Source organism: Phoenix dactylifera, chromosome 7 (genome assembly GCF_051530095.1).
Source record: "Phoenix dactylifera cultivar Ajwa chromosome 7, Ajwa_hap1_PhDact_Kaust_v1.1, whole genome shotgun sequence".
Taxonomy (NCBI): Eukaryota; Viridiplantae; Streptophyta; class Magnoliopsida; order Arecales; family Arecaceae; genus Phoenix; species Phoenix dactylifera.
Genome location: NC_143196.1, coordinates 7401624 through 7415536, shown reverse-complemented (window position 1 = coordinate 7415536; position 13913 = coordinate 7401624). Strand labels below are relative to the sequence as shown.

The 13913-nt window shown below is 36.3% G+C and overlaps 1 protein-coding gene and 1 pseudogene across 3 annotated transcripts in view; both read left to right on the top strand.

The window, feature by feature from the left end:
• LOC103714915 (transcriptional adapter ADA2-like) overlaps positions 1 to 1616 on the top strand; it is a 40163-nt gene extending 38547 nt beyond the window's left edge. For both annotated transcript variants that reach the window (XM_008802380.6, XM_008802379.4), the window contains exon 14: positions 929 to 1616. In XM_008802380.6, coding sequence (XP_008800602.1) covers positions 929 to 1033 — 105 coding nt within the window. In that variant the 3' untranslated portion in view covers positions 1034 to 1616. The remainder of the gene's footprint in view (positions 1 to 928) is intronic.
• A 910-nt stretch (positions 1617 to 2526) lies between these two features.
• LOC103714914 (plant-specific TFIIB-related protein 1-like) lies at positions 2527 to 12457 on the top strand (annotated as a pseudogene). The gene is made up of 3 exons (XR_016395894.1): positions 2527 to 3189; positions 10931 to 11089; positions 11175 to 12457. The product of XR_016395894.1 is annotated as a plant-specific TFIIB-related protein 1-like (transcript).
• The last annotated feature ends 1456 nt before the right edge of the window (positions 12458 to 13913 follow it).

The following is a 13913-nucleotide window of genomic DNA, read 5'->3' as shown; positions in this document are numbered from 1 at the left end:
CTGTGCCAGCAATTAGCTGATACCCACTGACACTGGCTCAATCCCTGATGCGAGCAGTTGCTTGGCACGTTTACTATATAATTTTACCTACTCTTTGCACCAAGATTTTAATATATCTGTCATAGCTATAATGAAACATGAGCGTGAAATCATCTTCAAATGTTTTAATGGATTGTTATTCAGGTCAGAAATTTAGAAAGCTATATATGATTACTATGTTGTAATGGCTTTTTTGTTAGTAGTTATAATGGAAATTGATAAAAACAGACAAGTATGGACAAATAATAATGAGATTGAACAAACTTACTATTCCCATTTTTTTTATTATTAATATTTCTTCATAATTAAGAAGATGTTAGTATAAAAGAATTTCTGTTTCATTATGTAAACACTTACAAGACCAAGAAACAGCCATCAAGGTGCAATATATTGTCACTAGAATAGTCATTATATATATATGTGTGTGTGTGTGTGTGTGTGTGTGTTTATGTATGTATGTATATATGTATATGTATATGCATATATGTATACACACATACACGGTCATTATGTTATCTAGCTGAAGTATATACTACAAAGTAGTTAAGTGCTTCAAAACCATGACAATGGCAATGCCGATAGTGCTATTCATTTTGAACATTGTGTAAGGCATTTCTATTTATGAACAAGCAGGATAGCAGGTGTCCTAAAGTGAATGTGCTTCGCATTTCCTGAAATCTTGAATTTCATACAAACATTTGAAATTGTGAGAGTTGCTGTTTTTTTTTTTTGCTCAAATTATGTATAGGTAGTCAACTCCTTGAATGTAAACTGTATTTGAACACAAACATTACCAAGTATGTTCATGATTGAAGTTTACTTATGGTGAACTGTTTGACGAATTTTATGCTTTAACTTCTAATGACTGGTTTTTTCATGATAAACCCAGCTCTCCAAATGGTCCAAAAGATTACTGTACTATCTATCTTGTCTGACGGAGCCTCCAACAGGAAATCTCTTGCCCATGGAATCTCTAGAAAGAACACTCAAGTGAAGTCCCAGGTGGCATTCAATCAATTTCTCTGAGGCGTGCAAACTTTTCTGCATTCCTAATGAAGCTCTTATTCATTCTCCACTTCGTGAAGGTCACAACATTGGTGAAGTTTTATTTCTGTAATATCATGGAAACTCTATTACTTCTATTTGAAATGATTAAAATTTGATATAAGTTGCATGCACAAAATAGAACCGAGGGAGTCCTTGGTTTCTTTTGAACTTGGGGTTAGATTGGATAAAGATCAGATCTACAAACTCTGAACGTTACTGTTGGATTTGAATCTTTGTAGCATCTTATTATAGATAATGATGAGTGATGTGTTCTACTTCAACAGTCATATCATACTGTTTTTTCTTATTCTCCTATAAGTAGCTTATGACGAGAGAACCCAGGTCTTTGGTACCAACTCCCAAAGACTCTATCAGCTACACTAGTTGGCGTTGATAGACTAATGCTTTCAAGAAGTTGGGGAGGTTATTGATGATGATTTTTAATATACCATTGTGTACAATGACATTGTAATGAAGTCAGCAACATTCCCATTATTATATAAATTTTCCAGGAAATTGCTTGATTTAAATTGAAAGTGGGTGTTCATGTAAAAAAAATTATTGCTATGTCGTCAAAATAAATTTATGATGGGAAATTAAAGTTTTTTTCTTGGGAATCACATAGCTGGATAGCAACATGTGTAGAGACAACAAATATTACATAAATTTACTAATTATAAACTATGGATAGTGGTAATGCATGTTTGTGAAATTTGTGGATGCATGAAGAAGTGTCCGCATCAGTTTGCTAATTTGCCTTGGAATGAACAAACTTTAGATAAATTCCCCTTTTAATCAACTTTAGAAAGTAATCAAATATTCCTCTTGAATAATTTATAGCATTCCAACAAGAAACAACACACCAGTTATCATAGTTTTCTATATACTTGGGATCAGGTCGGGCTATTATATTGCTCATTCAGATAGGATTTGGATTGATAAATATCAATCAAATTGTACCCGGACTGAATTAGCTTAAAGACTCGAGTAACCTCGCCCTTCTCTAGCTCAAATGTTCCTGATTTCTTTCTCAAAACGAGCTGACACGACCAAACTTAGTCCAACCTCTTCCAGTCGAGTCAACTAGACCCAAACTGCATTCAACCTAGTACTTGCTAATTTGTTGGGTTGAGTCATATTAAGTTTGGGCAATTTAATAATAAATTGATTAATTATAAGTTACCCCTTGACACAAACCAACCTGCCTAAGATGCATCCCCTAAATATCTTCCCTTTTGAAGCGGTACACAGTAATTATTCATCAGTCAGCATTAGCAGTAAATCTGAGCCTTTTCTCTTTTCTTGTCTTTGATCAAATTCTGCTACTTGCTAATTTTTCGGTCTATTAAGACACGTGCAGAGCATGTGAGGCTGAAAGAGAAGCGGGCCAACAACATGGCCCACAAGTATTGAAGTATGAAACTGGAAAAGAACCTCGGTGGAGGGAGGAGGGTGGGTGGGGATGGGGATGGTGCGGTGCCCGTACTGCCCGGGGACGCAGGGGCGGTGCGCCGCCACGGCGGCGGGGCGGTGGGTGACAGAGTGCTGCTCGTGCGGGCGCGTGGTGGAGGAGCGCCAGGTCCACTCCCACCCCCTCTTTCTCCTCCGCGCCCTCGACAACCCCCTCGCTCTCGTCACCCCCGACCTCGTCCCTTCTCTTTCGACCACGAAACAAGAAGAACATATTAATAGAGGAGGAGGAGAAGAGAAGCCTCCGAAGACGACGATCCATTCCACCCCACTGGCTTCATCACCGCCTTCTCCACCTGGTCCCTCGAGCCCGCCCCCATCTTCGCCCGCTCCACCTCGTCCTTCGCCGGACACCTCGCCGAGCTCGAGCGTGCCCTGGATTGCTCCTCCTCCTCCTCTTCCGGCGACCCTTCTTGTGGCCCGCTCGTCTCCGTCGACCACCTCCGCGCTTACCTCCAGATCCTGGACGTGGCGTCCCTCCTGAAGCTTGACCACGACATCGCCGACCACGCTTTCCAGCTCTTCCGAGACTGCTCCTCCGCCACGTGCCTCCGCAACCGCAGCGTCGAGGCCCTCGCCACTGCCGCTCTCGTCCAGGCCATCCGTGAGGCCCAGGAGCCCAGAACCCTCCAGGTCGCAATCATTTCTCTTTCTTTCGTAGCTTTTCTTCTTCTTTTCTTTGCATATTGATTGCTTCCTTTGTTCTATAATAAAGTCTTTTTTCGATTTTTCATGTCATTTTTTGATTGATTGAGATAACATTTATAATTTATGGAATTACATATGGTCGTGAAGTAAGTTCTAAACATTTTCGTGATCGACCATGTCCTCCCCTCCCCCCCCCCCCCCCTCCCCCGGCGGGCGGCCACCCTACGGCGCCCAGGACGTCAGTAGCAGAACCTCGTTGCTTGTCGTCTAATCCTATCAAGAATGTGAGCATTTGTTGGTTCATTATATTGTGGTGGATCAGGCTATGGATAGCTCTTCTTTTTGGCATCTATACTCGTATCCACGAGCATTTTTATTCTCATCCTTTATTGAAAGTAGTAGTGAGACATTAAGAAAATGTATGAAGTAAATATTAAGCTTAGACTCCTAGCTTTCAACGGAGGATAGCTATCTGACCAGTAAGAAGCCTAAGCAATGAGGTAAAACAAACTAAACTTTCTATGTTTATGTCAATTTGAAACATTGATATTCTTTATTCTACGTCTGATTTAATTCTTGATTTTTGGGATATGCTCCTAACACTTTGGTTTCATTATCTAAGAAGGATTCAAGGTTGTAGCAGATCTAAATATTGTGTCTTGTTTGGAACTAGACTTTTAGAAGTCACACTTAAATGCACATTTAAAATCTTGCTGTAGTTGTGGGATATCTTGTTGAATTAATATTGCTTGCCATTATGTATATTATCAACATCAATTCAAGTTCCTCCAAATTGCTGATTAATGGTGGTACTTTGGGGTATGTTGGCAATAGTTCTGCTTCATTGACATTTTTAAAAAGTCTTATAAATATCATCATATTGTTAGCCTTTCGCATCAACATGAAGCATGTTGTGAAGCACTATCTGTGACCTATTGTTGATCAGATGCCAACCATTTTGAAAATTGTTGCTGAACTCCTTACTGAGGCAACTTAGGTAGGAGAAGGGCTTGCCAAGGTATATAGATTGTTTACTAGCATGTAAGAAGACCTACTCAGTTCATTATTGTTTCTATTCCTTCCACATGGCTAGCTTTCAAAATTCTCTAGGCTTGAAAAGAAATTAGATGAAAAAGGGAACATGGGAGGGGTTGATGTTAGGAACTTTTTGTATTTGAAGCATGAATTGCAAAACAAAAGGTTAATTGAATGCAACCCACTATGGGTGTAGCTAAGCTCAAGGGAATTTGAGTTTTCTTGAATGGCTTGAATTTGTATTAGACTTAAGTTTGGACCATTGACTTAACATATAGAACTGTGTTTTCAAATGGAATTGGATAATTTGGTAGTTTTATTTTTGACTTTCAAGTCTGACCATTCTATAGAGCAATTCCTAGCTATGGAATGAATTTTATATGTTTTGCTAAACTAAGATGAGATTGGTGGAGGTTTTTGCTACTCCGAAATCTTGAGTCTGAGATATAGCAATCGATGCATACTCATAAGGCATTGCCTCACAAGCATGCAAGGCATCCAACATGATATCATAATAGAATAAATAAGGTTGTGGTATAAAATCGGAGAAAATTCTAAATTCAATAATTAACATGTCCAGCACTTAAAAGAAACTTCAAAATTTTGTTCACAAGAGTCTAATGTCAGTTGTTCTCCAATTATTAAATCAATGAAAGAAACCTATAAGAAAATACTTCCAATATCTATACTAATAAAACAAATATTAATTCTAGGCTACGCGGAATATTCTATGCTAGCATCTAGTTACACTCCCATAATGGTATCCTATCAGTAACTAGTTTTCTTGATCCGTAAATAAAGAAAAGACTAGAAAATGAGCTCAGTAGCTCACTAAGTAATGAATACCTTAACTAGATAATTCAAGTAATAAATTAGATAAATTTTCATGCTGATACCAAGCATATAAGCAAAATCATCATATTTTTAAAAGGCAAGTCAAGAATATCCAAAATTGCTCAGGTATTCATTTTTATTTTCATAAGAACAATATAAAATATTATATTTCAACTCAATAGCCTATTAGACTATGAACACACTTGTACTCTATGATCATGTCAAAGAACCACACTTATACCCTGCAGAGTGGGCTGAAATACTGGACTTATACCTATGGAGTGGGCAAGAATAATGCAATTATATGCAATTGATAGGCTAGAATGCTGCATGTATATCCTACGGAGCGAGCTAGAATACTATACCCTATGGACTGGGCAGAGTGCCACATTTATATCCTGTGGCAGGGCCAGAATAAAGAGTTTGGGAGTAGCTAAAGTACTAATGTAACCCCTATGGTGGGGTCCAAAACATAGTCGAGTTAAGAGTCAAATATTAAAACATGTCAAGCTATTCATATATCATATATATGTCAAATTCTAAACAAGTATGCATATTCAATAAAATATTTTTAAACAATTGTGCATAATATTTGGTAATAAAAACAATAATTTTGATTGACAAAATTATTTTTCATTTATTCATGACTTGCATATTAATCAGTTTATAATTTATTTGATATCAATATTTATTTAGAGTAAATAAATGAAAAATCTAGGAAAGGTGAATCATTATTTATCTTGCAAGCACACTTAGTAAACAATTCTTACTAATTCTGAAAAGTTTCTACAGACATTAATATTTCAAAAATTGTATTTTTATCAAATACGACCGTGATAATTTTTAAAATAAAATTCTAAGTCTGTGATTCCCTTGGATCTAAACAAAACCTAATAATTACACGACCTAACATGTTCCTAAATCTGCATGGACCTAAAAACTAATTCTATATATTATTTATTGAAAATAGTATATCCTAAAATATGCTAATTTAATTACTTTATTATTTTCATAATTTTCAAATTAATATGTTATAGAAATGAGTCCTTGAAACATATTATACAGCAAATTAATAATCTGAATTTGTAGTTGTAATTTATTGTACATCTTGAATTGGATAATTTTTAGTTTGTAGAATTTAATCATATATTTTAATATACAAATTTAACAGTCAGAATATGAAAGTAATGCATAGATATCCAGAAAAATATTTTACAGCAATTTAAAACATAATTTTATTTTACAGAAATTAAGTTCTTAAAATATAAAATGGATAAATTTGATTACAAGAAGTTTAGATTACTGCTATTTACTTCCCAGAAATTAATTTAAAGAATTATTAATTTCCCAGAATTTAAATAAAAATTTTAAATATACATAAATCTAATATGCTAAAATTTAAAATGCAATATGTGATATTGAGAAAATTTATTTGCAGAAATTGAAAACAGATTTTGCTTTGCTAGAAATAAATATTGCAGAACTTATTTGATGGAAGTTTAAATTTCAAACTGTTTAATATTCAAAAAAATATTAAACCAGAAAATAATTTTTAGAAATATTATATTACAGAAATTAAAATATATTTTTGTTTTTCTGAATTTAATTATTGCAGAAATTGTTTTATACCTTAAAAATGATGACTCATGTTTATAGAAAATTATTCAAATGTTAAAATTATATGGAGAGAAGGAAGAAATTTGTTGTAGAAACTTACAACAAATCAGGATCAATAAGAGGTTCTCTCGAGAGTGGAAAAAAGGTGATTGTGTTGAATCCCTTGAGAGAGAGACAACATATTTTTTTTTCTTATTTCTTTAAAATGAAGTGGAACTCTTTTATTATTATTATTATTATTATTATTATTTTTATTGCCTAAACCATGTAGAACTTGGTACGTGACCCCCTCTTCCACTTTTCTCACCTAAACCAAGTAAAACTTGGTTGGGAGGTTGGCCTGGTGTTATAGTTTTACCCCAATGTGGAACTGTCATTGGTGGCCTATGCCATGGTCATGACATACTTGACCAGTATCTATTTATGTTTGATGAAAATTAGTCTTAACAAAACAGGATGGAAAAATGAAATTACACTACAAAAATCTAGTTTCTTCGCTCCTGATAGGTACCCTTTCATTCATGGTCACTCTAGAAACATGGTTAAGCAAAACTATCAAACACGTCAATTTTATGAATTCTCTCTTTTGCTTTAAAAGACATGAAGGGACTTATTTTAACACCATTACTAATGCAAGTGGCTATAATGCAGTCTTTTTAGGCTTCACATGAGCACTATTCAATACTAGTTAGAAAGTTGGAAGATTTTGATGGGACTAACTGTGGATTGCATCTAGATTCTTTTTTAAGTTCTGGATTCATTACTTTTAGATGATTTTAAAAGTAGTTCGTGATCCTTTTTGCCCTTAGATTTGAGAGGTCCTTCAGAATTGCATTATACTCTTTTTATTTTGTCTTGTTGAAACTTTGTAGGATTCCTTTCTTGTATGTTGTTTACTGTATCCTATAGAGAGGAGAGGCTAGTTATCATAAAACTAAATTTGAGGAGAAACTTTTTATTTGAGCTTCATTATATCCTCTCTCAACTTCTCTCCCTAAATCACTCTTTCTCTCTCCTTTGCCAGCTCTTCTTCCTATTTTTTCCATTCTCTAGTTTTATTTTATCACCGTTCTCATCAAAAAATGGTGAACAAAACCAGTTCTGATTTTATTTTAGAGTTCCTTCTTGTGGGATGCACTAGATGGGTATTAGAGGAAACAAATTCTGCTTTGACATAGTTGTGGAATTGAGGGAGCTTGTGTAGGAGCAAAGCAATACTTGAAGATCTTATGGAGAAGATTAAGATTTACAAGTTGATGATGAACTGATGTGCTATGACAAAAAAATTCTAACCCTTTCAGTCATGTCATCTATTCTCAAGATCTCAATCTCTTCTTCTTTTTTATTTGGTAAGCCAGATATATCATACTGTCCTAGTATGATTACATCTAAGAAAGTTAGAAAGAAGAAGGTAGCGAAGAGGGGGTGGTGAAGACTCAGCTATTACAAATCCAGGCACCAGAGTGTTGCGCAACATACGTGCAACCCAATCAGTAGCCCCATTTGCCTCACGATAAACCAGGGTAACCTAAGAGGCCATACAGTCCCTCAACAGGTTAAGGATGTCCTGCAACAGCGAGTGCTTGTCGCCAGCCCAAGCATGGCCTTAGACCCACCTAATCATAGTCGCCAAATTCCTTCCAGGTGAACCCGTTTTGCCCTTAAGGTAAGTCGTGTGTAGGTAATACCCTCCCAAGCGGCTCTGAGCTCAGCTCCAGGAACAGAGGTGTCATAAAGCCGACTATCTCTAACTGCAACCAATCTGGAATCAGCATCTTTAATCACAAACCCAACCCTTCCTCTCTTTTCATTATTAGAAACTATCATCGAAGTTCACCTTGAAAAAGCTTGGGATGGGGCCTCCTAGGAGACGAAAATCGTCCGAGACGCTCCAAGAGATAAATGGAGGATTTTATTATTTTTGTATATTATTTCTACTAGTCATTTTTGTTCTTGAAAAACTGGTTTTATTCGAACTAGGAGAGAAATTCAACCTGCATTGTGCTAGGTAGGATCTTACTACTACTATTATAAAGAGAGGCTATATACCTTAGTTTGGATTCATCCATTGAATCATCAATAGATCATCGATGAAATAAAAGAGAATGTAAATGCTACTTTTGTTAATTCTTTCAGTTTTTTCTATATAATTTTGAGAGATTCGAGTTGAGCAGGTTGAGGAAACTCTTCATTCTCCCCAAATGGATCAAGTTGGTTTCGGAGCTTCAATCCTTTACATATATGGGAGCCTTATTATGGTTCAGATTCTTGAACAATACAAGTAGATAGAAGAAGGGATATTGTGCTTGAAGTATATTAAAGGACAAAGGCAAATATGAATGCTAGTTCTATCTTGATGGATGATGAGATGAAGAGACATCTCCCATAACTAGAGGAGAAGATTACCTAACTCATCGAGATCGTATCTCGATTGGCAATGCCTTCAACACAATCATCAGGAACTCTTGTAGAGAAGTTATCTCCCATGTTTGGAGACAAGGATCTACTATGGCAACAAAGATCAAGATCAGAAACCATCTTTGAGCAAAGCCAAGTGATTTAGCAGGAGTTGAATCTTCTAAATATGGAAAGCCTAATCCAGGAAGATCATCAAATTTGATGTGGACTTTGGCCCCTATGGGTAGGGCTGGATAGGGTTCAGGAGCGAGATCTGCCATACCAGAAAGACAAATCGCGAGCCAAATTTTTGGAGACCATAATGCAGTCATACGATACTCGATTGAGATGATCTTTTTTAAAAAAAAATGGGATAACTTTTTGATATCTATGATGTAGCACTAACCCCTGAGTGGGTTGAAAAGGACTGAAATTCCATCATTGGACCGGTCAAGTCGAAAATTTTCTTTTCGGAAAAGATTTTGACCGGGTGTCTCTTCCAATATGGGAAGAATTAGGTGCAGTGACAAAAGGAGAGTGTATTCGCAGAGGTGAGCCTTTCGAGGAGTCATGCAATTGTCCCCCCATGTTGACTAAATTAAGGTTTGGATATTGCAGAACATACAAAACAGAACTCATGCTTCTTTATGTAGATTTCTTTACTGATCATTCATGCAAAACTTTATTCTCACATAATGTGGAGGCTTTCCTGCACCATTTTTTAATCTATAAATGATGGTTGAGTTACTAATGCCTGGAGAGCGGTTATCAAAGAAATAAATGCCATCATTTTGTACATAGTTCGTAACAAGTGGCCTAGCTATAAGCCTAAAACCCAAGAACATTAGTAGAACTTTTCCTAGCTTACTGACTTATTTGCAACTTCACTTTCATTGTATCTGCAATGATCTCCTCATATAGATTAAAGACTTTGCTGATCCTCCATTTGTGTAGTTTAGGAATTTAGTATATCATACATAGTAGCCTTCAGAATATCTTTTTTCTCAATTCAATGCCAAATTCAAGTCCAAGATCCACAAAGCAGTATTCCTGATTATTTTACCTGTACTCACAAAAAGACACTTGTAATTGCTCCTGGGAACCTGTTTACAAAATTTAAGATGGAAAGTTCACATGTACTAGAAGACTCCCAAACTGATTAGGTTTTACTGCATATGTAGCTAACACTAGTCTTCATGCATAAAACCATGTTCATGATATGCCTAACAGTCAGTGTTGTTGGCCCTCAGACATTCATAGATAAACTGAGGTAGTATATGTCACAATGTCCACCAATGTTCTTTTGTATTTTCTCAAAAATAAGAAATGCGCTAGAGCAATGTTGCACATAATATAATGGTCCCAATAGAATGCTTCAAACTTGTTGGGTGTGGACCTGTTGACCTGACCCATCCCACTTCTAGAGTCAAGTACTTGTGTCTGGCTGTACAGGTATGATTCTCTGCCTCTACCTTTCAAAAATTGTACTCTTCCAAATCTTCATTCTTTGAATATGGTATTGTCAGCTTTATTCTTTAAATACAATATTGTCATATGTTCTCTGCTGGCCATGCTACCTTTTCACTTCCCATTAACAAAACCAGACTTTGATGTTATCTTTCCAGTTTCACCATTCTATCAATGACCTAACAGGTTATTGGTTTCCTTGGACAGATAATAAGATGAAACTCATGCATTAACTAGATGGAATTCAACTTTAAGCATGAAAAAAGTTTTTTTACTAACATGTTTTGCCTTGATAAGGTATCTGTTTTAAATTAAGCATCACTGTAATAAACAACTGATATCAACTTTTGAAATACTGTGTGTGCTGTTTTGCCAGGAAATCTCTACTGCAAGCAACCTTCCTCAGAAGGAGATTGGGAAGTACATCAAAATCCTTGGTGAAGCCCTGAAACTAAGCCAACCCATTAACAGCAATTCAATATCAGTTCACATGCCTAGGTTTTGCATACTCCTCCAGCTTAATAAATGTGCTCAGGTATTCCTTATTCCTTAACAAGTATGATAATAGATTCATTAAATTTGTGATAATAATCTATTAAAATTGCATATAATCTTCTTAGGAACTCGCTGCTCATATCGGAGAAGTCGTTGTCAATAAATGTTTTTGTACGCGTCGGAACCCAATCAGCATCTCTGCTGCTGCTATCTACCTGGCATGTCAGCTAGAAGACAAACGCAAGACTCAGGCGGAGATCTGCAAAGTGATGGGGCTCACAGAGGTAACTCTTCGTAAAGTCTACAAAGAGTTATTGGAGAATTGGGATGATCTGCTTCCACCCAATTACATTCCAGCTGTGCCTCCAGAGAAGGCTTTTCCTATGACTGCCATCTCCTCAGGTCGTTCTTCAACTCCCAAAGTCGATGTGGTTGACTTGTTGCATTTGAATACATATCAGGATAAAGATAAGCACCCAGAAGTCATAAAAGCAAGAAAAGCTTCTGCTGTTCTGGAGATTGATCCTCCAGTTATTGTTAAGGAGGAGGTGGAGAAGAAGAGTAATTCTCATGGTCATTCGCTTACACCATTCGATGTCCACGACTTAAATCAAGCAGCATTCTGGCAGCCACAGGCTCCATTTGGCATGCCTGTCTCAAAAGCAGATGGAGAAAAAAATCAGAAGGCTGATAAAGGCATGAATGTCAGTGACACCAAGCCCCCCCTATCTCAATGTGAGCCACAAGTCCATAGAGACTTGAAAATAAGTAATCCCGCTGTATGGATGGGTCAAACTCCAGCTATCTCATCTTCTAAAAAGTACTCGAATCCGTGGCAGTTTAATGCGCCATCAGTTGTGGCAAGGTCTGCATATGCTCAGTTTGTAAAGGAACAGATGGGCCTTCATTTTCCATCTGGCCAAGGGACTGGAAACCAGAGGAGGGCCGAGGATGCTGATGCCCGTGATGATAAGGACATGCAATAAACCCCCAAAGAACTTTTGCCAGCATATACTCAGATCAGATATGCAAAACATCTGAGAATTTTAGCAGTTCTGTTATATGGTGATCATGTTAACATTTATACACAGGGCTGGAGGTGAATGTAGCTCAGGCTTACCTATAATTGAAAACAAATCTGTATCTCAAATTTAATTCAATCACTTTAGGTTTTAGCTGGTGTTCTTCTGGGGTGACAATGTCTGGGTTCGTAGGTGTCTGTATTTTTTTTAAGAAAATTGACGAAGTTTTGCACCTTGTTCATGCTTGTGTCCTGTATATGTCACAACGATGAACTAGTACCATGCACATGTAGGGTATATATTGCTATGTACTGTGGAATGCAAGCACCACGTTGTTAACCTTTTGTGACAGAAATGCTGCATATCGGCACTCATATTTGTTACCATATCTTCTTCCTTTTGTTTTCCTTTTATAAAGTATGCTCTCGAAAGTATGAGTTGGTACAAGCAGGATGGCAAATTGAAGTTATAGATGGTTTTGGTTGCAAACAAGTGTAAGCTGGCACTTAGGAACATTTAAATGCAGAAAAGAAAATGAGTGTATGGGAAGGTAGAGTGCAATTGATTGAAGAGATCAACATTTTATATGGAAATATGCATTAAGAGGCAGAATCTCTACTCTCCATCTGCTTTATACATGGTGAATTATAAAAGGAATGGTACCAGGAAAAGGAAGCAGTCAGAGAAGTATTTTTTCAATTTGATCAATATGAAGTTCAAATTATAATTCCTTTAAGTGGATCACAGCTGTTGTGAAACTAAATTACCTTTTGGAAGTTCTTATATCCCTACTGTCTGCCAGGTTGATTGTTTTTAACTTAATATTTTATTAAGTGCGACCTTTTCATGGTTGACTTAGTAGAGGTGGCTTTTCCTGACCTAAGGTATCTTTGGGTGTGATGCTGATCCTGGACGAGAAGGATGAGAACCGGCGCTTCCTCTTGTTGAACTCGACCGCGCGCTTCTTAGAGGTGGCGGTACCCACGTGGACGGCCTTGACGGCCTCGAACTCCTTCTGCCGGTCGCGCTCGCGGCATCGGGAGTCCCCGTCGGGGCTGGAGCGCTCGCGGCGCCGGGAGTCCTCGTCGCGGAGGGGGCGGTCGCGGGAATGGCATTGACATACAGGCACCAGCATTCAAAATAGCAGGGCCATCCGGCGTTACAAGGGTTTTCAAACCTTACGGCAATTTTTTTTTTATAAAAATATTTCATATAGAAAATATTTTTATTATAAAATAATGTATTTACTTATCGTAAAGCTTTATTTTTTTACTTAACATGCCATACTTAATATTCTATTATTTTTAAATTTGTTCTTAAATTTTGAAATTGATAGAACTTTCTTTCCATCCATTTTGTGATATGCATGCAAGAATAAAAAACTTTATATACAAATATTTTTATGTCACAAATAGTATATATTAATTTATAATTTTTAATGCATGAATCGTTTAGATTATAGAAGCATAGTTCAAATTAAAAAGAGTTTTGAATAAATAAAACTTCTAAATAAAAAAGATAAATTAGAAAATTTTTATTTCGATAGAATTTTAAAAAGGTATATTTTTTCATGAGATTATGGAAGAAGAGTCCTGCCAATTTCAGATCCATGATGTGGCATGCTTGATTTTTCTAGAATTTTTTCTCAATTTTTAAGAGGGTAAGCTTTCTATCTCCTATCCATTTAATAGATGTATAGGAATGCAGGTGCAAAGATAAATATTTTTATATAAAAAATATTTTTTTATTTTAATAATAATATATATTAAATTTTATTTTAAATTTATGAAATCTTTTTGATTATAGAAGTTTAGTTCTAATCAAAAAGAGTTCTGGATAAGT